This window comes from Anopheles darlingi, chromosome 3 (genome assembly GCF_943734745.1).
Source record: "Anopheles darlingi chromosome 3, idAnoDarlMG_H_01, whole genome shotgun sequence".
Lineage (NCBI taxonomy): Eukaryota > Metazoa > Arthropoda > Insecta > Diptera > Culicidae > Anopheles > Anopheles darlingi.
The window spans coordinates 23,154,489-23,168,966 of NC_064875.1; the positions used below are offsets into that span (position 1 = coordinate 23,154,489).

Consider the following 14,478-nt stretch of genomic DNA (forward strand, 5'->3'; position numbering starts at 1 on the left):
GCGTCTTGTTTGTACAAAGAAAATTTAATTTTCCTGTTAAAAACGGATTAATGGTAGGTATTTTCTGGATTGTTGCGTGCATGATGAAGAAGAATTACTTTACCCACTGGTTGTTTTCAGTGCGAATAAACGGATCCACGATGAGCGCAATGAACAAATCCACAACACGACCCCGGACGAGGCGTCCCTCGTCGGCCGTGGAACCGGCTAAACCCACGAGAAGAACCGCGAGCTCCAACGAGAAGCAAAGCCTTGTGGAATCGATAAACGAAAGCGTCGTGATTACCGACAAAGTCGTATTTAGACCGGGAAAGTGGCGCAAATCGCTGGTGCTGTGGAGAGCATCCGCTAGCAGCCGTGATGGCTCCCGTTCGGTTGGCGGTGTTGCTGGTGGCAGTCGTCGGATTAGTATGCTTACGAGTGATTCCCGTGTCTCTCGCATCATCCACGATATCACGGTAAATGAATCGCAAACGCTAGATACCAGAGAAAGCGGACATCATTCGTTGGACCAGCTCGATGTTAGTGTGCATCAGTTTGTAGCCCCCCTTGTCCCACTGCGAACGTTTGCGGATCATTGCTACCTAGGATTGCGTAGTCCAAAGGAGGAAATACTGAAACGCTGTCACCAGCAGGAACCAATCTCGTTCGAGGAAGCGTTTGCTCGCTTGGGCATAACGATGCACAAGAAGATCGGCGAAGGAGTGTACGGCGAGGTGTTTGAGTGCCGAAAAGGAAGCGAGGGACAACGGTCGGTGCTGAAGTTGATACCGATCGAGGGTACGCTCATGATTAATGGCGAGAAACAGAAAACCTTCGAAGAGATAGTCTCGGAGATAATCATATCCTCGGAGCTGAGTAATCTGCGCCAACGGAGTGTACAATTCTCGACCGACGGATTCGTGGAGTTGACAAGCGTGAGCTGCTTGAAAGGCGAGTATCCACCTATTCTGCGTGATCTATGGAATGGATACGCAGACGAACAGGGCACGGAAAACGACAGCCCGGATATGTTTCCTGTCGATCAGCACTACATCGCCTTTGAGACGGCTTTCGGAGGCAGCGATTTGGAGGGTTTTCGCTTCAGAAATTCTTTACAGGCATTCGCAGTCTTCTCGCAGATTGTTCTCTGTCTGGCCATCGCTGAGCAGCGGTTCGATTTCGAGCATCGTGATCTACACTCCGGCAACATTCTCGTCGAACCGACGAAGGACACCGAACGGACGTACCATCTGTTGGGTGAGGAGATCGTGATTCAAACGCAAGGCTTGAAAGCGACCATCATCGATTACACCCTGTCCCGGATCGTGTACAACGGGCTGTGCCTGTTCAACGATCTTTCGACCGATGAAGAGCTGTTTACGGCGGAAGGAGACTATCAGTTCGAGATCTATCGTAAGATGAAGACCGCCGTGGAGAATCAATGGAATCGTCACGAGCCTAAAACGAACGTTTTCTGGTTGCATTACCTGTTGGAAAAATTGATCACCTGTCGGAATTATCGCGACAAAATGACCAAAGTCCATCGGGCGACCATGAAATCGATGAAGGAATTAAGCGCGATCCTGCTGAAATTCGAGAGCGTGCATGAAATCGTCCAGCATTACTTTTCGTCCGGTGACGATGAGTCCAACAAGGAAAATTAGGCTGCCATGAGGGTCGGGTGGGTTAAAGAGAATGCATTGAACTTGTTGATTAGCTATCTTTTTTATTAAAGTTAAATAAATTTTCTGTAAAAACCGCCGTTTGCTGTGCATTCAAATTCACCGTAGTCTACTATCTTGCAAGACACTCTCCCACATCATTTTTCTTGCTCAAAAGGGTCGTTCGTTGTGTGCGTGAAGTGTTGTTCCTTTCTGTCATTGTATTTTCAGGCGTTTTGCCACATGTGAAATTGCATCAGCGCTTGGAAATCCTTTTTTCTAGTAAAAAGTGAGTATTTTCCCCGGTGAACCGCCTTCTGTGGAAGGCCAGGAATGTGTGGTACTTGGTGTGTTCAAGGATAGTTGCTACGGATGCGGGTACGCCCGGTAAACGGCTACTTACTACGGACAGTGTGGCTCTACACTCCTTGGAAACCGACTCACTCACACCAGCAAACAGGCGGATTCGAACGCCGGCAACCCGTTCGTCCGGCGAACGGAACCCCACCGGACAGACCGATGTTTTATTCGAATGTTTCCATTTCCCTCCACAGAAGAGTGACCCGCAGCGCGGCTCCTGAGACAAGATGACGTTATCGTGCCGCTTTTATAAACAAAAGTACCCGGAGGTGGAGGATGTGGTGATGGTGAACGTCCGTTCGATCGCCGAGATGGGCGCATACGTCTACCTGCTGGAGTACAACAACATCGAGGGCATGATTCTGCTCTCGGAGTTGTCTCGTCGTCGTATCCGGTCAATCAACAAACTGATTCGCGTCGGCAAAACGGAACCGGTGGTCGTCATTCGAGTGGACAAAAACAAAGGCTACATCGATCTGTCGAAGCGGCGCGTCTCGCCGGAGGATGTGGAGAAGTGCACGGAACGGTTTGCAAAGGCGAAAGCGGTCAACTCTATGCTGCGCCACGTTGCCGACATCATGGGCTTCGATAATCAGCAGCTCGAGGATCTGTACGAAAAGACGGCCTGGCATTTTGAGGAAAAGCACAACTACAAAGTGTCCGCCTACGATGTGTTCAAGCAGTGTGCCGTGTAAGTGTGTCGCCGGATACCGGAATTTAGGAAACACTGGCGGGTGAAACGATTAACGGTTGTCTTTTATTTTTAGCGATCCATCTCTGCTGGATGAGTGCAATCTGGCGCCAGAGCTGAAGGAACTGTTGCTAAGCAACATCCAGCGCAAGCTGGTATCGCAAGCGGTTAAAATTCGCGCCGACATTGAATGCGCCTGCTATGGTTACGAAGGTATCGATGCAGTGAAAACGGCTCTACGTTCCGGTCTCGATCTATCGACCGAGGAATTACCGATTAAAATTAACCTCATTGCCCCGCCGCTGTACGGTAAGTGTCCCACTTCAGCTCTGTGAAGATTATGTTGCTTTATGTTTGGTCTCCTGTATGTTTCGCAGTAATGACAACCTCAACGCCCGAAAAGGCTGACGGACTGAAGGCGCTCGAAGCGGCGATCGAAAAGATCAAGGAAACGATCGAGGGTCTCGGGGGTGTGTTTAAGGTGCAGATGGCTCCGAAGGTCGTGACAGCGACGGACGAGGCTGACCTGGCACGGAAGATGGAACGGGCAGAGGCCGAAAACGCCGAAGTTTCCGGGGATGACGAGGAGAATGACAATGAAGTGGGCATCAAGTATAAGCTGGAAGACGAAGGTGACGACAAGGCCGATCGGGACGTGGATTTCGAGGCAAGCGGGGATGAAGATGATGACAACAAGCAGGAGGAATAAGCTCAGCGTCTCAGCATCCGTATTCACCAACGCACGGTGTCGCCGCGCCTCTGTTTATGCTTTCTACATTCTTCCCTGTACTACTCCTTTACACACCTACACACAAACACACGCAGTGGTTCGTATTAAACGGCGAAAAACGAAACAACAGAAGAAGATGGTCTTTTCCATTTCGTCCTTTGATGAGAAAACTGTAGTCGTGGATTCAGTTCGATTTGTTTATTTCAAAATCATCCTTTCGAAAACCGCCTAAAAATTGGATTCTAATACACCACAAACGGAAACGGAACTAATCTACCGCGCAAAAATATAAAACAGAACAACTCAACCAAAATAAAAAAAATTAACAGGCGCTAGCGGCGTATACAGATGGCAACGCCGAGGACAAACACTCTCCTCGGCATTACACAAGTCTTAGCTCTGTCGTCGGTGGTGGATCGTTACGACGGTTGATTGTATTCCAGGCATTCCCCCAGCGGTTCCTATCGGAACGTAATGATGGTACTGCCAATACTCTTTTCGCTGCAGATATGCTCTAGGGCTCGTTCAACCTCACTCGGAGTGTAGACCTTAAAGAGAGTTTAGGTAGAATGAATACAACGTTTCCGGCAGTCTAGCACGATCGGTACTTACTCTATCGACAACGGTTTTTAGGGTTTCATCGTTCACGAAACCGGCCAATCGTTCCAGCATCCGATGGCACAGATGAGGCCCTCCCCAGTCGACGTTAGTACGGCAGAGGAAGGCCAGGGCACGGCGAAAGCGAACGTACGTACCCAGGAAGAACCGACCTACAACACCGTAATCATCGGTTGAGAGTTCCGGCTCGACCGCATCCACGATCACGCCGTCTTTGGTGAGAAACTTTTCCATGAATTTGTAATCGTACCCGAGCCGGGTGGTAAGAAAGATAAAGTGGAACTTCTCTCGCGAAGTCAGCTCGTTGATGAAGTTCGATTTGTCCACATTCACGTCGATAAAGTTCGAGCGAAAGTGTTCGTTCGCGAAGGTTATGATATCGGCAGCACCTGGAAAACGAGCGAATGAAGAATGTAACGCTTTGCATTAGGCTTATCACTTACATCAGTTGGTCGAATTGGTTTTGTATAGGAAATGATTAGTGGAGGAACAGGGGTTTTTGAACAGTTTTACCTCTTTCCTCTGGCGGCACGAGAAGGAGAGAACAATCGAATTAAAAGCCGCTTCAAAACCCACGGGACGAACCAATGCGATACTCACCCAAATTATTAATCACCGGAACAGAGCGAGTGTGGCAAGTGACGGCAACGTGGGCTCCCCATTTGTGGGCCAACTGTGTAATGACACAACCAACCGGAGAGCAGGCATCCTGCACCAGAATCCTTCTTCCACTGCATGTGTGTTCGTTGAGACGGTATGAATCGAGCAGATTGAGAGCAATCGATCCACTGTACGGTAAGCTGGCGGCTCCTTCGAACCCAATCAAGAAAGGCTTACGAGAGACGCGCGTTTCGGGGACAACAACGAACTCCGATGCAACACCGGGTTCATACCAGTGCGTTGCCAGCCACACTTCGTCACCAATCTCGAGACCACTCTTTGACCCATTTCCAACCGCTTCGACGATACCGGCACAGGAGCGACCGAGCACGAGCGGCAATTCCGGATCGTAGGTGCTATTATAACAACGGATCAACCGTCTCAGCGTTCGCCCGTATCCGAACGCGATACGCCGATCAATACGATTGAGAGATGCGGCTCTAACGCGCACCAGTATGTCGGAAGCCGATTGAAACTGTGGCACGGCCGTCTGGCAAACGACCACATTGTCCGGATCGCGGAACGAGGTAGATGCGATCGATTTCATAATCGGTGTCGGTAGGTGCGGTCGAGCGATCCACATTCCCAGCATAAAGCCACCGGTCGTACCGAAACCGAGACCGATCAGCACCAGAAACGCATTGTTGCGTGCAACTGAAAATGATAACATTGTAAAATACACATTAATATCTACATTCTTCTTTAAGAACTGCAAGGGGACGTACTTTCATCTCGGAATATAATACGCAACTCTTCGATGAGTACCGATGGATCGAGAACATTACGGGCAGTGGCTTTCAGTCGATGAACTAGTTGTAAAAAGTTGGTCCAGGCATTGCGCATTATTGGTCCAGCCTCGCTTTGGGCTTCGTTTAGAGCCTGAAATGTGGATAGGATTGGTGTTGGCGATCAGAACCAAGACGAAACGTTCCGTTGTCTCATTCGCTTACTCGCATGGCCATGCTGCGTCCCTCGTCGGAGTACTGGCGCACCACGCGTAGACCGCTTTCGGTTGCCATAGTAAGGTTATTCTTCGAGCAAGAAAAAGGGCAGTGGAACGTGGGTTAAGTAACAGCAGCCGGTAAAAGTGGTTTACGGGCGCAGTAGGCAGTTTTATGAGCAGTGTTCTTAGTGCATGGTGCTTCCCGTATGTATGGCAGTCCCGGTATGGTGTCACAGCGTTAGGTTTCAGTTGATGTTCTTGGTTTCGAATATTTACATACATCGAAATGTGTTACATGTTCGTACACCGTGATCCCAGGCAAGCAGAACAGAAACACCATTGATGGGAATAGAAGTTGGGAAATGAAAAAAAGGTTACATAAGACAACAGCACCAAAAAGCACACCGCAAAGGTAACAGGTATGTTAGTAATTATGCGTACGATCAAGCACACACCATTAACAGCGATGGATGAATGAATGGTTAATGCAAACAGTAGACAATGATAGTGAAACATCGTGGAATACCTGCACATTCCCGACGACTTCGCCCAACCGTTGCTTGGCAGCGTCCATTTCTCCGGGCGCCAACTACAGGCGCTTGTTAGGGCCCGTTTTTCCCCGCGGGAAACTGAAGACGATTTCCTCAGTCGTTCTAGGTTGGCGAGCTGCTCTTCAATTTCGGTTGGACCACTCCCGAGAATTACACATTTCTATGTTTAGCTCGATCAGCAGAATTCGTAGAGTACCGGTAGGTCGAACCTTCGTTCGATAATTGCACGATTCACTATCAGTTTTCCATATTCCCTAAAAGAATGGCGATTAATTTAATCCTTGGCCATCAGATGGAATGCTTAATTCACTTACCGAGAGATTCCTTGTGTTTCGAATGTTCGATTTTCCAACGCGATTTTGAGGTTCGGCTTATAGTAATTGCAGGATCTTGCAGTGATGGATGCGGGTTTCTTTTCGATATCTCTGCCGCAGTTCACTATGGGGTTTAATGTGAGAACAGTGATTGCTTCCCGGAGCCGGAGTTGGAAGAATCCTTTTCGGAAAAGGGAAAAGATAAGATAGAATCCTTTTTCGTGGTTTGAGATCGGTCTTTTTGGGGATCTTTCGCGCTGCGGTTCCCCAAGTTTCGTATACTTTTCTGGGCACTTTTCCAGCGGGAACGACGACTGGAGTTGCAAATGACTCTAATTTGCTCTCATCACTTTTATTTTAATCACAAAATTCACAATTTCGTGAAAAATGTTAAAAACTCCCAACTTTTTGCAACGATTTCCGAACCAAAACAAGCGCACAGTGCCCCGCAGCCCATTTTTTGTATAGTATTTTGATTTTTGATTAAAATTGTGCGTTTTTTAGGGCAAAATGCTCTTGTTTTATTGATCATCACTGTAACAGTGCTTTCTCTCTCGCTCACTCGTAGCGCAACTCAGGTTTGTGTGAGCGAGAGAGCTTCGTCGTTTACAACACTGCGGTTTTAGGAGTCAAATCTGAAGTGCGCTTGAATTTGTGAGTTGAGAATTTCCAATTACGGGCTTTCCAACTCGCTTTTTTAATATTTTCCGTATTAATTAATCACCCTCGAATGACCGGGGTCTTTCTTTTCCATCAGGAAAACGCAAGACCTCAAATTTTCCGCGATCTTTGGAAACCTCGAACATGAATTTAAATTGACGGTTTGTTGCACCGCGCACGCGCGAACTTTTCCGATTTTCCAAAACGTCACGTTGAATTTTCGTGTTTTTCCTCTGAATTTCCGTGTGAAATAGATGGCGTAAATTGTAGAAAGCAGAACTACCCCGTCTACTAGATCGCTGCAAGGTGATTTCCGGATCCGGAAAGGAAGCTAAGGATGCAGAAGACGATGCTCAAATTGCTGCTCCTTGCGGTGGTGCTGGTGCCCTGCTGTTCCGGAACGGAAACCATCTACATTACGGACGATGTTTCCGTGTCGGAGTTGTTTTCATTGCGCATAGAACCCCGCATGTTCAACTGGTCCTACGAGGGACTGAGTGAGCAGTTTCACTATCGTTCGTCCCTCGAAGGATATCCGGATCTGCCTAGCTGGATCCGGTACATGTACAGCACGGAGTATCATTCGGGGTTTTTGTACGGCACACCGCCACCACGTACAGCCGACACGCGCGTTCCGATCGAAATCATTGCCCTTAACCGGATGTCGTACGAGACGAAGCGGTTGGTGCTGATGCTGGCCGTGCACCATAAGCCCGTGGCCAAACACGTTATCCAAATGAAGATCGACAATCTGAACTGGGTGCACATGATGGATCCTGGGCGGATCGAGAACCTAAAGAACATCTTCCGTAATGATCTGTGGCCGGAAAGTCGCTCCGATTTGCACATCATTTTTATGGATTCGGCCGTTAAACTCGGTGCTCGGTTACCTCTCCGTCCGCAGCAGCGCGAGGGTGTCGTAGTGCATCTTGGAAGCCGAGCAGAGTTCTCTGGTCGCATGCTGGACCTGCAGGAGGAGGTGAAACCGTTGTACAAAATCGCTTCCTGCACTTACAAGCGAACCTCCGTGCAGACGACGTTCGAAAATTCCGGTTTTAAGCTGGATTGGTGCGCGTTTCGTTTGACGAGTTCCGATGATGATATCACGGCATTGCCCCATCATCCGAACGAAAGCCATAAGGACGGAGATCATACGAACCTGAGCGGACAGCATGTGGAGCGATGGGATGCCCCGCTGAAATCGGAAATTCCGGAGCGCAACTACAGCGACGAGGTCGCAATCTCCTTCGCCATTCCGGGAATGATCTTTGCTTTGCTGCTGTGCGGATTGACCATCATTTTGTGCTTCCAGCATGAGAAACTGTAAGTGGCCCTGGTATCCTGGGGACGAACTGAATGTCTTCATTTCATGGTCTTATGTTGGATTTTTTATGTTTCTTTTAATTTTGCTTTCAACGCAGGCAAGACGACGATTCAGAGTATTATTTCAATTACATTTTCTACATTTGTTCAGACTTTCTTAGGTAACGAATCACACGCTTTTCTCTGTTGTTGGCGGTTGATTTTTGAATGAGCGTTTGATGCGACATGCAACTAACTTTCTTCTTTTCATTCAATGCTGCCTATTCGCCTGTGGAAGAATGCATAAATCATCCAGACACGAGTACAATATGGTACCATCGAACGTACAGATGGTACACTACTCACCGGAAGATGCACATTCAACGATTAAGCTGAAGAGCCTCCGGGATGCACCGTTCGATGTTGAACCGCAGCGTATAAGGTTGGTGCACGTGGCTCGCGTCTACGAGTAGTATCTAATATGCATTCCTTCCAGCAGCCCCTCGGATAGCTTTTACCGTGAAGGAAGTCCACATATCAGCAATATGTACATGCGCCCGAAGCCACCGCCCTACAAGCTCACCGGAAACTCATCGGGCTCACCAACCTTGAACCGGAACCACGCCGATAACGGTGAGATGTGACAGGTGGAGCCAAGAATTTTGTTCTGCTAAAAGGCGCGCACCGGGGGAACAAAATTCTAAATTCATGTAGTAACAAAATCAATTATCTGCATCCAGAATGCTTCACATAATATCCTAGTTATCCGGTTCCGTCGGTAATCTATTGCGGTTAGTGTTTCTTCACAGTGGTAGTTCATCGTTGAATAGCGTAAGGTACAGCAATATAATCCCCCCCAAAAGAAATAAAGGACACACATATCGATGGAATCCAAATCACGATAAATGATTGGAAACCAATTTAGCTCCGTAGTTGATGTCCTCGCTCTCGGATCAATCCGAAACAGTAAAAAGAGAACTAACCACGAGCGTTCGATCAGGTGGAACGAAAGGATACACCAAAAGGATAGACCAAATAGAATTTTGCGTCTGGTTGCTGCGTCCAAAGAACTTGAAGGGATTAAAACTAAAAATAAAATCGATTATTTAAAATAAAATAGCGTTCCTTGCGATCAGCTGTTCGAACCGTAGGAAGGAAGGGAGCGGAAGAGAGCGGAAGGGACGCTTCAGAACTGTCAAAATCGCGTGGCACGTGTGTTTTGAAAGCATGTTTTTAAGCGCGCCGGTTTGTTAATTTAAGAATTTGTAGAAGTGTTTCACCATGAAATTCGCATATAAGGTAAGTACCGGGTGCAACAGTCGCTGGAACACTATTTAATCATTTCATGCCACAGTTTAGCAACCTGATGGGCGCGGTGTTCCGTCGGGGAAATCTGCTTTTCACACCGGACGGGTACTCCGTGGTCAGCCCGGTCGGCAACCGGATCACGATCTTCGATTTGAAAAAGTGAGATCGATATCTTGCCACCTGAGGAGATCTGTACTCCATCACGATCTTTCATCCTGGTCTCTTTTTGTAGCAACAAATCGTCCACGCTGGATGTCGAGAGTTCGTACAACTACACGGCGATCGCTCTTTCGCCGAACGGTTGCCTGCTGGTGGCCGTGAATGAAATCGGAGAAGCGCAAATGATCAGCATGATTTCACGGACCACCATCCATCGGTACAAGTTCCGGAGTGATGTCAAGTGTGTACTTTTCAGCCCGGATGGCAAGTATTTTGCGGCCTGCGTTGAAACGGCCGTGCTGGTGTTCCGTACACCCGGTGAAGCTTCCGGTACGTACGGTTCGTTCGTGGTGGCCCGTGCGATCGAGGTGGCGTACGATGATACAGTGTCCCTTGATTGGGCCGCCAACTCGAAGCTGTTGGCAATCGGATCGAAGGATAACACCGTTCGGTTACACAACGTCGAGTGGCTGGAAACCTTTCGTCCGTTCGTACTCGGTGGACACCGTGACGCGATCGTCGGGTGCTTCTTCGAGGATAAAACGCTCGACTTGAACACGATCAGTCGCGATGGCCAGCTGATGCTGTGGGAATGCGGTATGGACATTGACGAGCTGGAGAAGACACGTGCCCAGATCGAAGGAGAAGAAGGCGAGCAGGAAAACGCTCCTCCGCGTGAGAAACGAAAACGAAATCCCGATGGTGAGGATGAAGAACAGCAGGAGAAACTTTCGGCTGAAAAGGATCTAGAAAAGGACGGTGCAACGGGTAGTGGCAATGACTTGCGGATGGAACAATTGCGTGATGCGGGCATGGCAAAGGAAGGCGAAGAACGAGACGAACAGGGCAAGCTGATTGTGCAGCAGAAGCGACATCCGTTCTACTACAAACGTCTTGCACGCCACTTTCTGGGCAACGAGCCACGGAAAGAGAACCGGAATGCGGTCGTTTCGTCCGTCGCGTACCACAACCAGCTGCGCATTCTTGTGATGGCCTTCTCTACCGGAGCGTTCTACTTGTACGAGCTACCGGATGCGAACATGATTCACTCGTTGTCCATCTCCGAGATGAGCATCGCATCGGTTACGTTCAATAATACTGGCGATTGGTTAGCGCTTGGTGTGTCCGAGCTCGGACAGTTGCTCGTCTGGGAGTGGCAAAGTGAACAGTACATTATGAAGCAGCAGGAACATGCGCAGGGCATGAACAGTGTGGCGTACTCACCGGATGGCCACCAGGTGGTGACCGCTGGGCAGGACGGAAAGGTTAAGCTGTGGAACATTGCGAATGGGTTCTGCATCGTAACGTTCACCGAGCACACGTCGGCCGTCATGGCGGTTGAGTTTTGTCGCAACAAAAAATTCCTCGTCAGCGCCTCCTTGGATGGTACGGTTCGAGCGTACGATGTGGTGCGGTATCGTAACTTCCGTACCTTCACCTCACCCGAACCAGCGCAGTTTGCCTCGGTAGCGGTCGACTATTCCGGTGAGCTCGTTGCAGCTGGTGGTCAGGATTCGTTCGAGATATACCTCTGGTCGATGAAGCTGGGCCGACTGTTGGAGGTTCTGAGTGGCCACGAAGGTCCCGTCGTATCGTTGGCGTTTGCACCGGTCGCTTCCTCTTCGGCGATGGTTTCCGGTTCCTGGGACCAGACGATCCGCATCTGGGATTGTCTCGAGAGTTCGGGAGCACATGAAACGGTTCCCCTGGGTTCGGATGTGGTTTGTGTTGCGTTCAAACCGGACGGTGAAGAGGTAGCGGTCTCTACGCTCAACGGTAACATTACCGTGTTCCACGTAAAAACAGCGGCACAGCTTGCTTCGATTGAGGGAAGAAACGATATGGAAGGAAGCGTATCGCAGACCGATCTGAACACAGCCAAGAAGAACCTACTTGGACGGTAAGCAACTCCATTAACTTGTTGTGATGGTGACCAGGATAAATGGAATTCCAATCCGCTCCACAGGGCCTTCATGTCGATTTGCTATTCGGCTGATGGTGAGTGCTTGCTGGCTGGCGGTAAATCCAAATACGTCTGCATCTACAATGTCAAGGAAGCGATTTTGCTGAAAAAGTTCCAAATAACCCAGAATCGTAGTCTGGATGGAATGGATGTAAGTGCAAGGAATGAATGTCTTCGCTGAACCGCTAACGATGTTGCTGCATGAGAATATTTTCTCATTTATAGGAATACATGAATCGTCGCAATCTGACCGAGTTTGGTAACATGGCCTTACTGGAGGAGCGTGAAGAACTCGAGGGTGGCAATGTGGCCATCCGGCTGCCGGGAGTGAAGACTGTAGATTCGGCGGCACGTAACGTTAAACCGGAAGTTAATGTGAAAGGGGTACGTTTCTCACCCTCCGGGCAATCGTGGACAGCCGTCTCGACAGAAGGTTTGCTCGTATATGCCCTACACAAAGGCATCGTGTTCGATCCCTTTCAACTGTCGACCGAAGTGACACCGAAGGCGGCCCGTGCTTTGCTACATGACGAACGGAACTATGCCGGGGCTCTGATTATGGCACTGAAGCTCAACGAATCAACTTTGCTTCAGGAAGTCGTTGAAAACGTTCCGTACCGCGATAGTAAGTATGGCACGGGGTTACCACGGGGTGATTACGAGCCTCATCCGTATGTGTGTTTTTTCCAGTTGAGCTAGTGATCGGATCCCTCCCAGATGAGTTTGCTCTCCGGACGCTGCAGTTTATTGCAAAGTTGCTCGGCAACACACAGCACATTGAGTTCTATCTACGCTGGGCTAATCTACTGCTGACGCGGCTTGGTCAGGTTGAGTCGCTGCTGGATTCACAAACGCTCGTTACGTTACATCAGAACCTCAACCGGAAATACGAGCAACTCAACAAAATGTACGTGAGAGATTGGGTACGATGGGGATTCTTTTGCGATTGATTGTTAACATTTTGCTTCTGATTGATTACAGCTGCGATTTCAACAAGTACACTCTGCAAGTGCTAAAGAACTTATCGCTTTCTGGTTCGAAGCCTAGGCAGGGTGGGTTGGTCGCTAAAGAAATTAGCAACGGCAATGACGGTGGTGACGACGCTGCTTCTTCGGAGGACGAGTTTGAGCTGATGCTAATGAACGAAAGAGGCATCAATCGTCATAAAAGTGGAACGGGATCTTCAACCGATGAGGAAGAAACCGATGCGAGTGGCGAGGATCAAGAAGCCATGGACGAGGATGATGAGGAGTGACGAGAAGCACAATAAAAACCTAAGGTTGGTGGATGTCGAAAATCAATAGAGCGTGAGTGGGCTTTTCGATTATTTTACAGTTTTATTTAAACTTTGTGTTACCGAATCCGTATCTCACCGTCTGTTACGTTACTTCGTGTGGCCGTTTGTTAAACGATTTTGGGATGGTTACTTGGGTAGAGCAGAAGACGAACCTTCGGCAACGTGGTTTTGAACAAAAGAAAAATAGAATAATCTGCGCAACACAGGTCCCGGGATTGGTTCGCGGCTCCGTCCTTCAACAATTGTACATCAGTAGGCTGTTTCTATCAGTGCGGTAGTGCGGTCTCTTGTCGGTAAAGTAGCGCAACAGTTGGCTATGGCATGTGTACTAGCAGAAGTCAGCGATAGCCACGCATTCTTGCCTTGTTGCTCGTATTTGCACCGGTAACGGGCGTCTAGTAGTAAATCATATTGAACATAGCAACCGTCATCTATCTAGCTACTGGGACGCGTATACGTCGACTTATTGAACTGATTTTACAGAAGATGTAATGGATAACGTCTTTTCTAAATGACTGAAATTATACCTTCCAACAAGCTTGTACGCTCTACGAGCTTCGCTTCACAGGTTCGATGTCAATCACCAGGCCTATTTCGCTGAAGCTCGCATTTCTATTTGGGAACGATTGTGTGTCTTTGTTGTTATGTACATTTACATGGCCTATTAACTGCTTTTCAATCTGCTCATCCTTCGTTGTCGCTCCCCGTCTCTACAAGGCAAAGTTTCGATTTTCGATGTCAATAGTATCAATTTTCATTTCATTTTCTCTAAAATAGAAACCTTTTAATTCATTTCACTTTCTGGGATGAGTGTATTTTACCTTGTGCTACTCTCCACAGACGCGTTTCACTCTCCTATGCTGTTAACGAATTGTTGTGCCTCAAAGCCTCAAAGTATAGAGCATCCGGTGCGCATACGTTATTGTAGTGTGCGTATAGTGGCTTTGTTCTTTTTTTATTTCATTTGCTAGCTAATTATGTATCACAATTCCATTGTTACTTCCTCCGATCCTCCTCTCTAGCCTTTTTGGTACCTTTACTCCTTGGCGGCAAATGAAACATGGTGGCCATACGAACGGTTTACGTTCCGGCATGTGCTTGTTTTAGCTTTTTCGAAAGCACGCTACACGAATGGCATTGTGGCAGAACGACACGGCTCGTTAACGGGGATACTTATCCGAAATTGTGCAATAGGATCTTGTTGCGGTCAAAACCGCTTCGGGAATGGTTTCTTTTCACTCTGTCAACGGCTTAACTTAGAGTATTGAGTTATATTGGA

At 48.4% G+C, this 14,478-nt stretch overlaps 5 protein-coding genes across 7 annotated transcripts; 4 read left to right on the top strand and 1 right to left on the bottom strand.

Moving 5' to 3' along the window:
• Positions 1-267: 267 nt before the first annotated feature.
• On the top strand, positions 268-1,646 carry LOC125953732 (serine/threonine-protein kinase haspin homolog). Its single transcript, XM_049683488.1, has one exon. It carries the CDS (start codon positions 411-413, stop codon positions 1,644-1,646), a length of 1,236 nt encoding a protein of 411 aa, XP_049539445.1. The 5' UTR covers positions 268-410.
• A 157-nt stretch (positions 1,647-1,803) lies between these two features.
• Positions 1,804-3,578, top strand: LOC125956633 (eukaryotic translation initiation factor 2 subunit 1). The gene is made up of 4 exons (XM_049688701.1): positions 1,804-1,932; positions 2,198-2,694; positions 2,771-3,003; positions 3,072-3,578. The coding sequence occupies exons 2-4, from the start codon at positions 2,231-2,233 to the stop codon at positions 3,401-3,403; spliced, it is 1,029 nt and encodes a 342-aa protein (XP_049544658.1). The 5' UTR covers positions 1,804-1,932; positions 2,198-2,230; the 3' UTR covers positions 3,404-3,578.
• A 29-nt stretch (positions 3,579-3,607) lies between these two features.
• Positions 3,608-6,938, bottom strand: LOC125956617 (reticulon-4-interacting protein 1, mitochondrial-like). Its single transcript, XM_049688679.1, has 8 exons — positions 6,793-6,938; positions 6,511-6,691; positions 6,172-6,450; positions 5,653-5,733; positions 5,428-5,581; positions 4,643-5,356; positions 4,037-4,431; positions 3,608-3,972 (listed from the first exon to the last, which is right to left on the bottom strand). Exons 3-8 carry the CDS (start codon positions 6,217-6,219, stop codon positions 3,886-3,888), a joined length of 1,479 nt encoding a protein of 492 aa, XP_049544636.1. The 5' UTR covers positions 6,220-6,450; positions 6,511-6,691; positions 6,793-6,938; the 3' UTR covers positions 3,608-3,885.
• A 481-nt stretch (positions 6,939-7,419) lies between these two features.
• LOC125956621 (alpha-sarcoglycan) lies at positions 7,420-9,448 on the top strand. Of its 3 annotated transcripts, none has more exons than XM_049688685.1 (4): positions 7,420-8,493; positions 8,592-8,654; positions 8,771-8,914; positions 8,969-9,448. In XM_049688685.1, exons 1-4 carry the CDS (start codon positions 7,508-7,510, stop codon positions 9,114-9,116), a joined length of 1,341 nt encoding a protein of 446 aa, XP_049544642.1. In that variant the 5' UTR covers positions 7,420-7,507; the 3' UTR covers positions 9,117-9,448. The 3 variants fall into 3 exon arrangements, with proteins under 3 accessions (XP_049544642.1, XP_049544643.1, XP_049544644.1); XM_049688686.1 differs by having other exon boundaries at positions 8,972-9,446; XM_049688687.1 differs by lacking the exon at positions 8,592-8,654.
• A 238-nt stretch (positions 9,449-9,686) lies between these two features.
• Positions 9,687-13,405, top strand: LOC125956590 (periodic tryptophan protein 2 homolog). Its single transcript, XM_049688633.1, has 7 exons — positions 9,687-9,771; positions 9,827-9,939; positions 10,013-11,839; positions 11,906-12,053; positions 12,128-12,527; positions 12,593-12,809; positions 12,884-13,405. Exons 1-7 carry the CDS (start codon positions 9,754-9,756, stop codon positions 13,155-13,157), a joined length of 2,997 nt encoding a protein of 998 aa, XP_049544590.1. The 5' UTR covers positions 9,687-9,753; the 3' UTR covers positions 13,158-13,405.
• Positions 13,406-14,478: the final 1,073 nt, after the last annotated feature.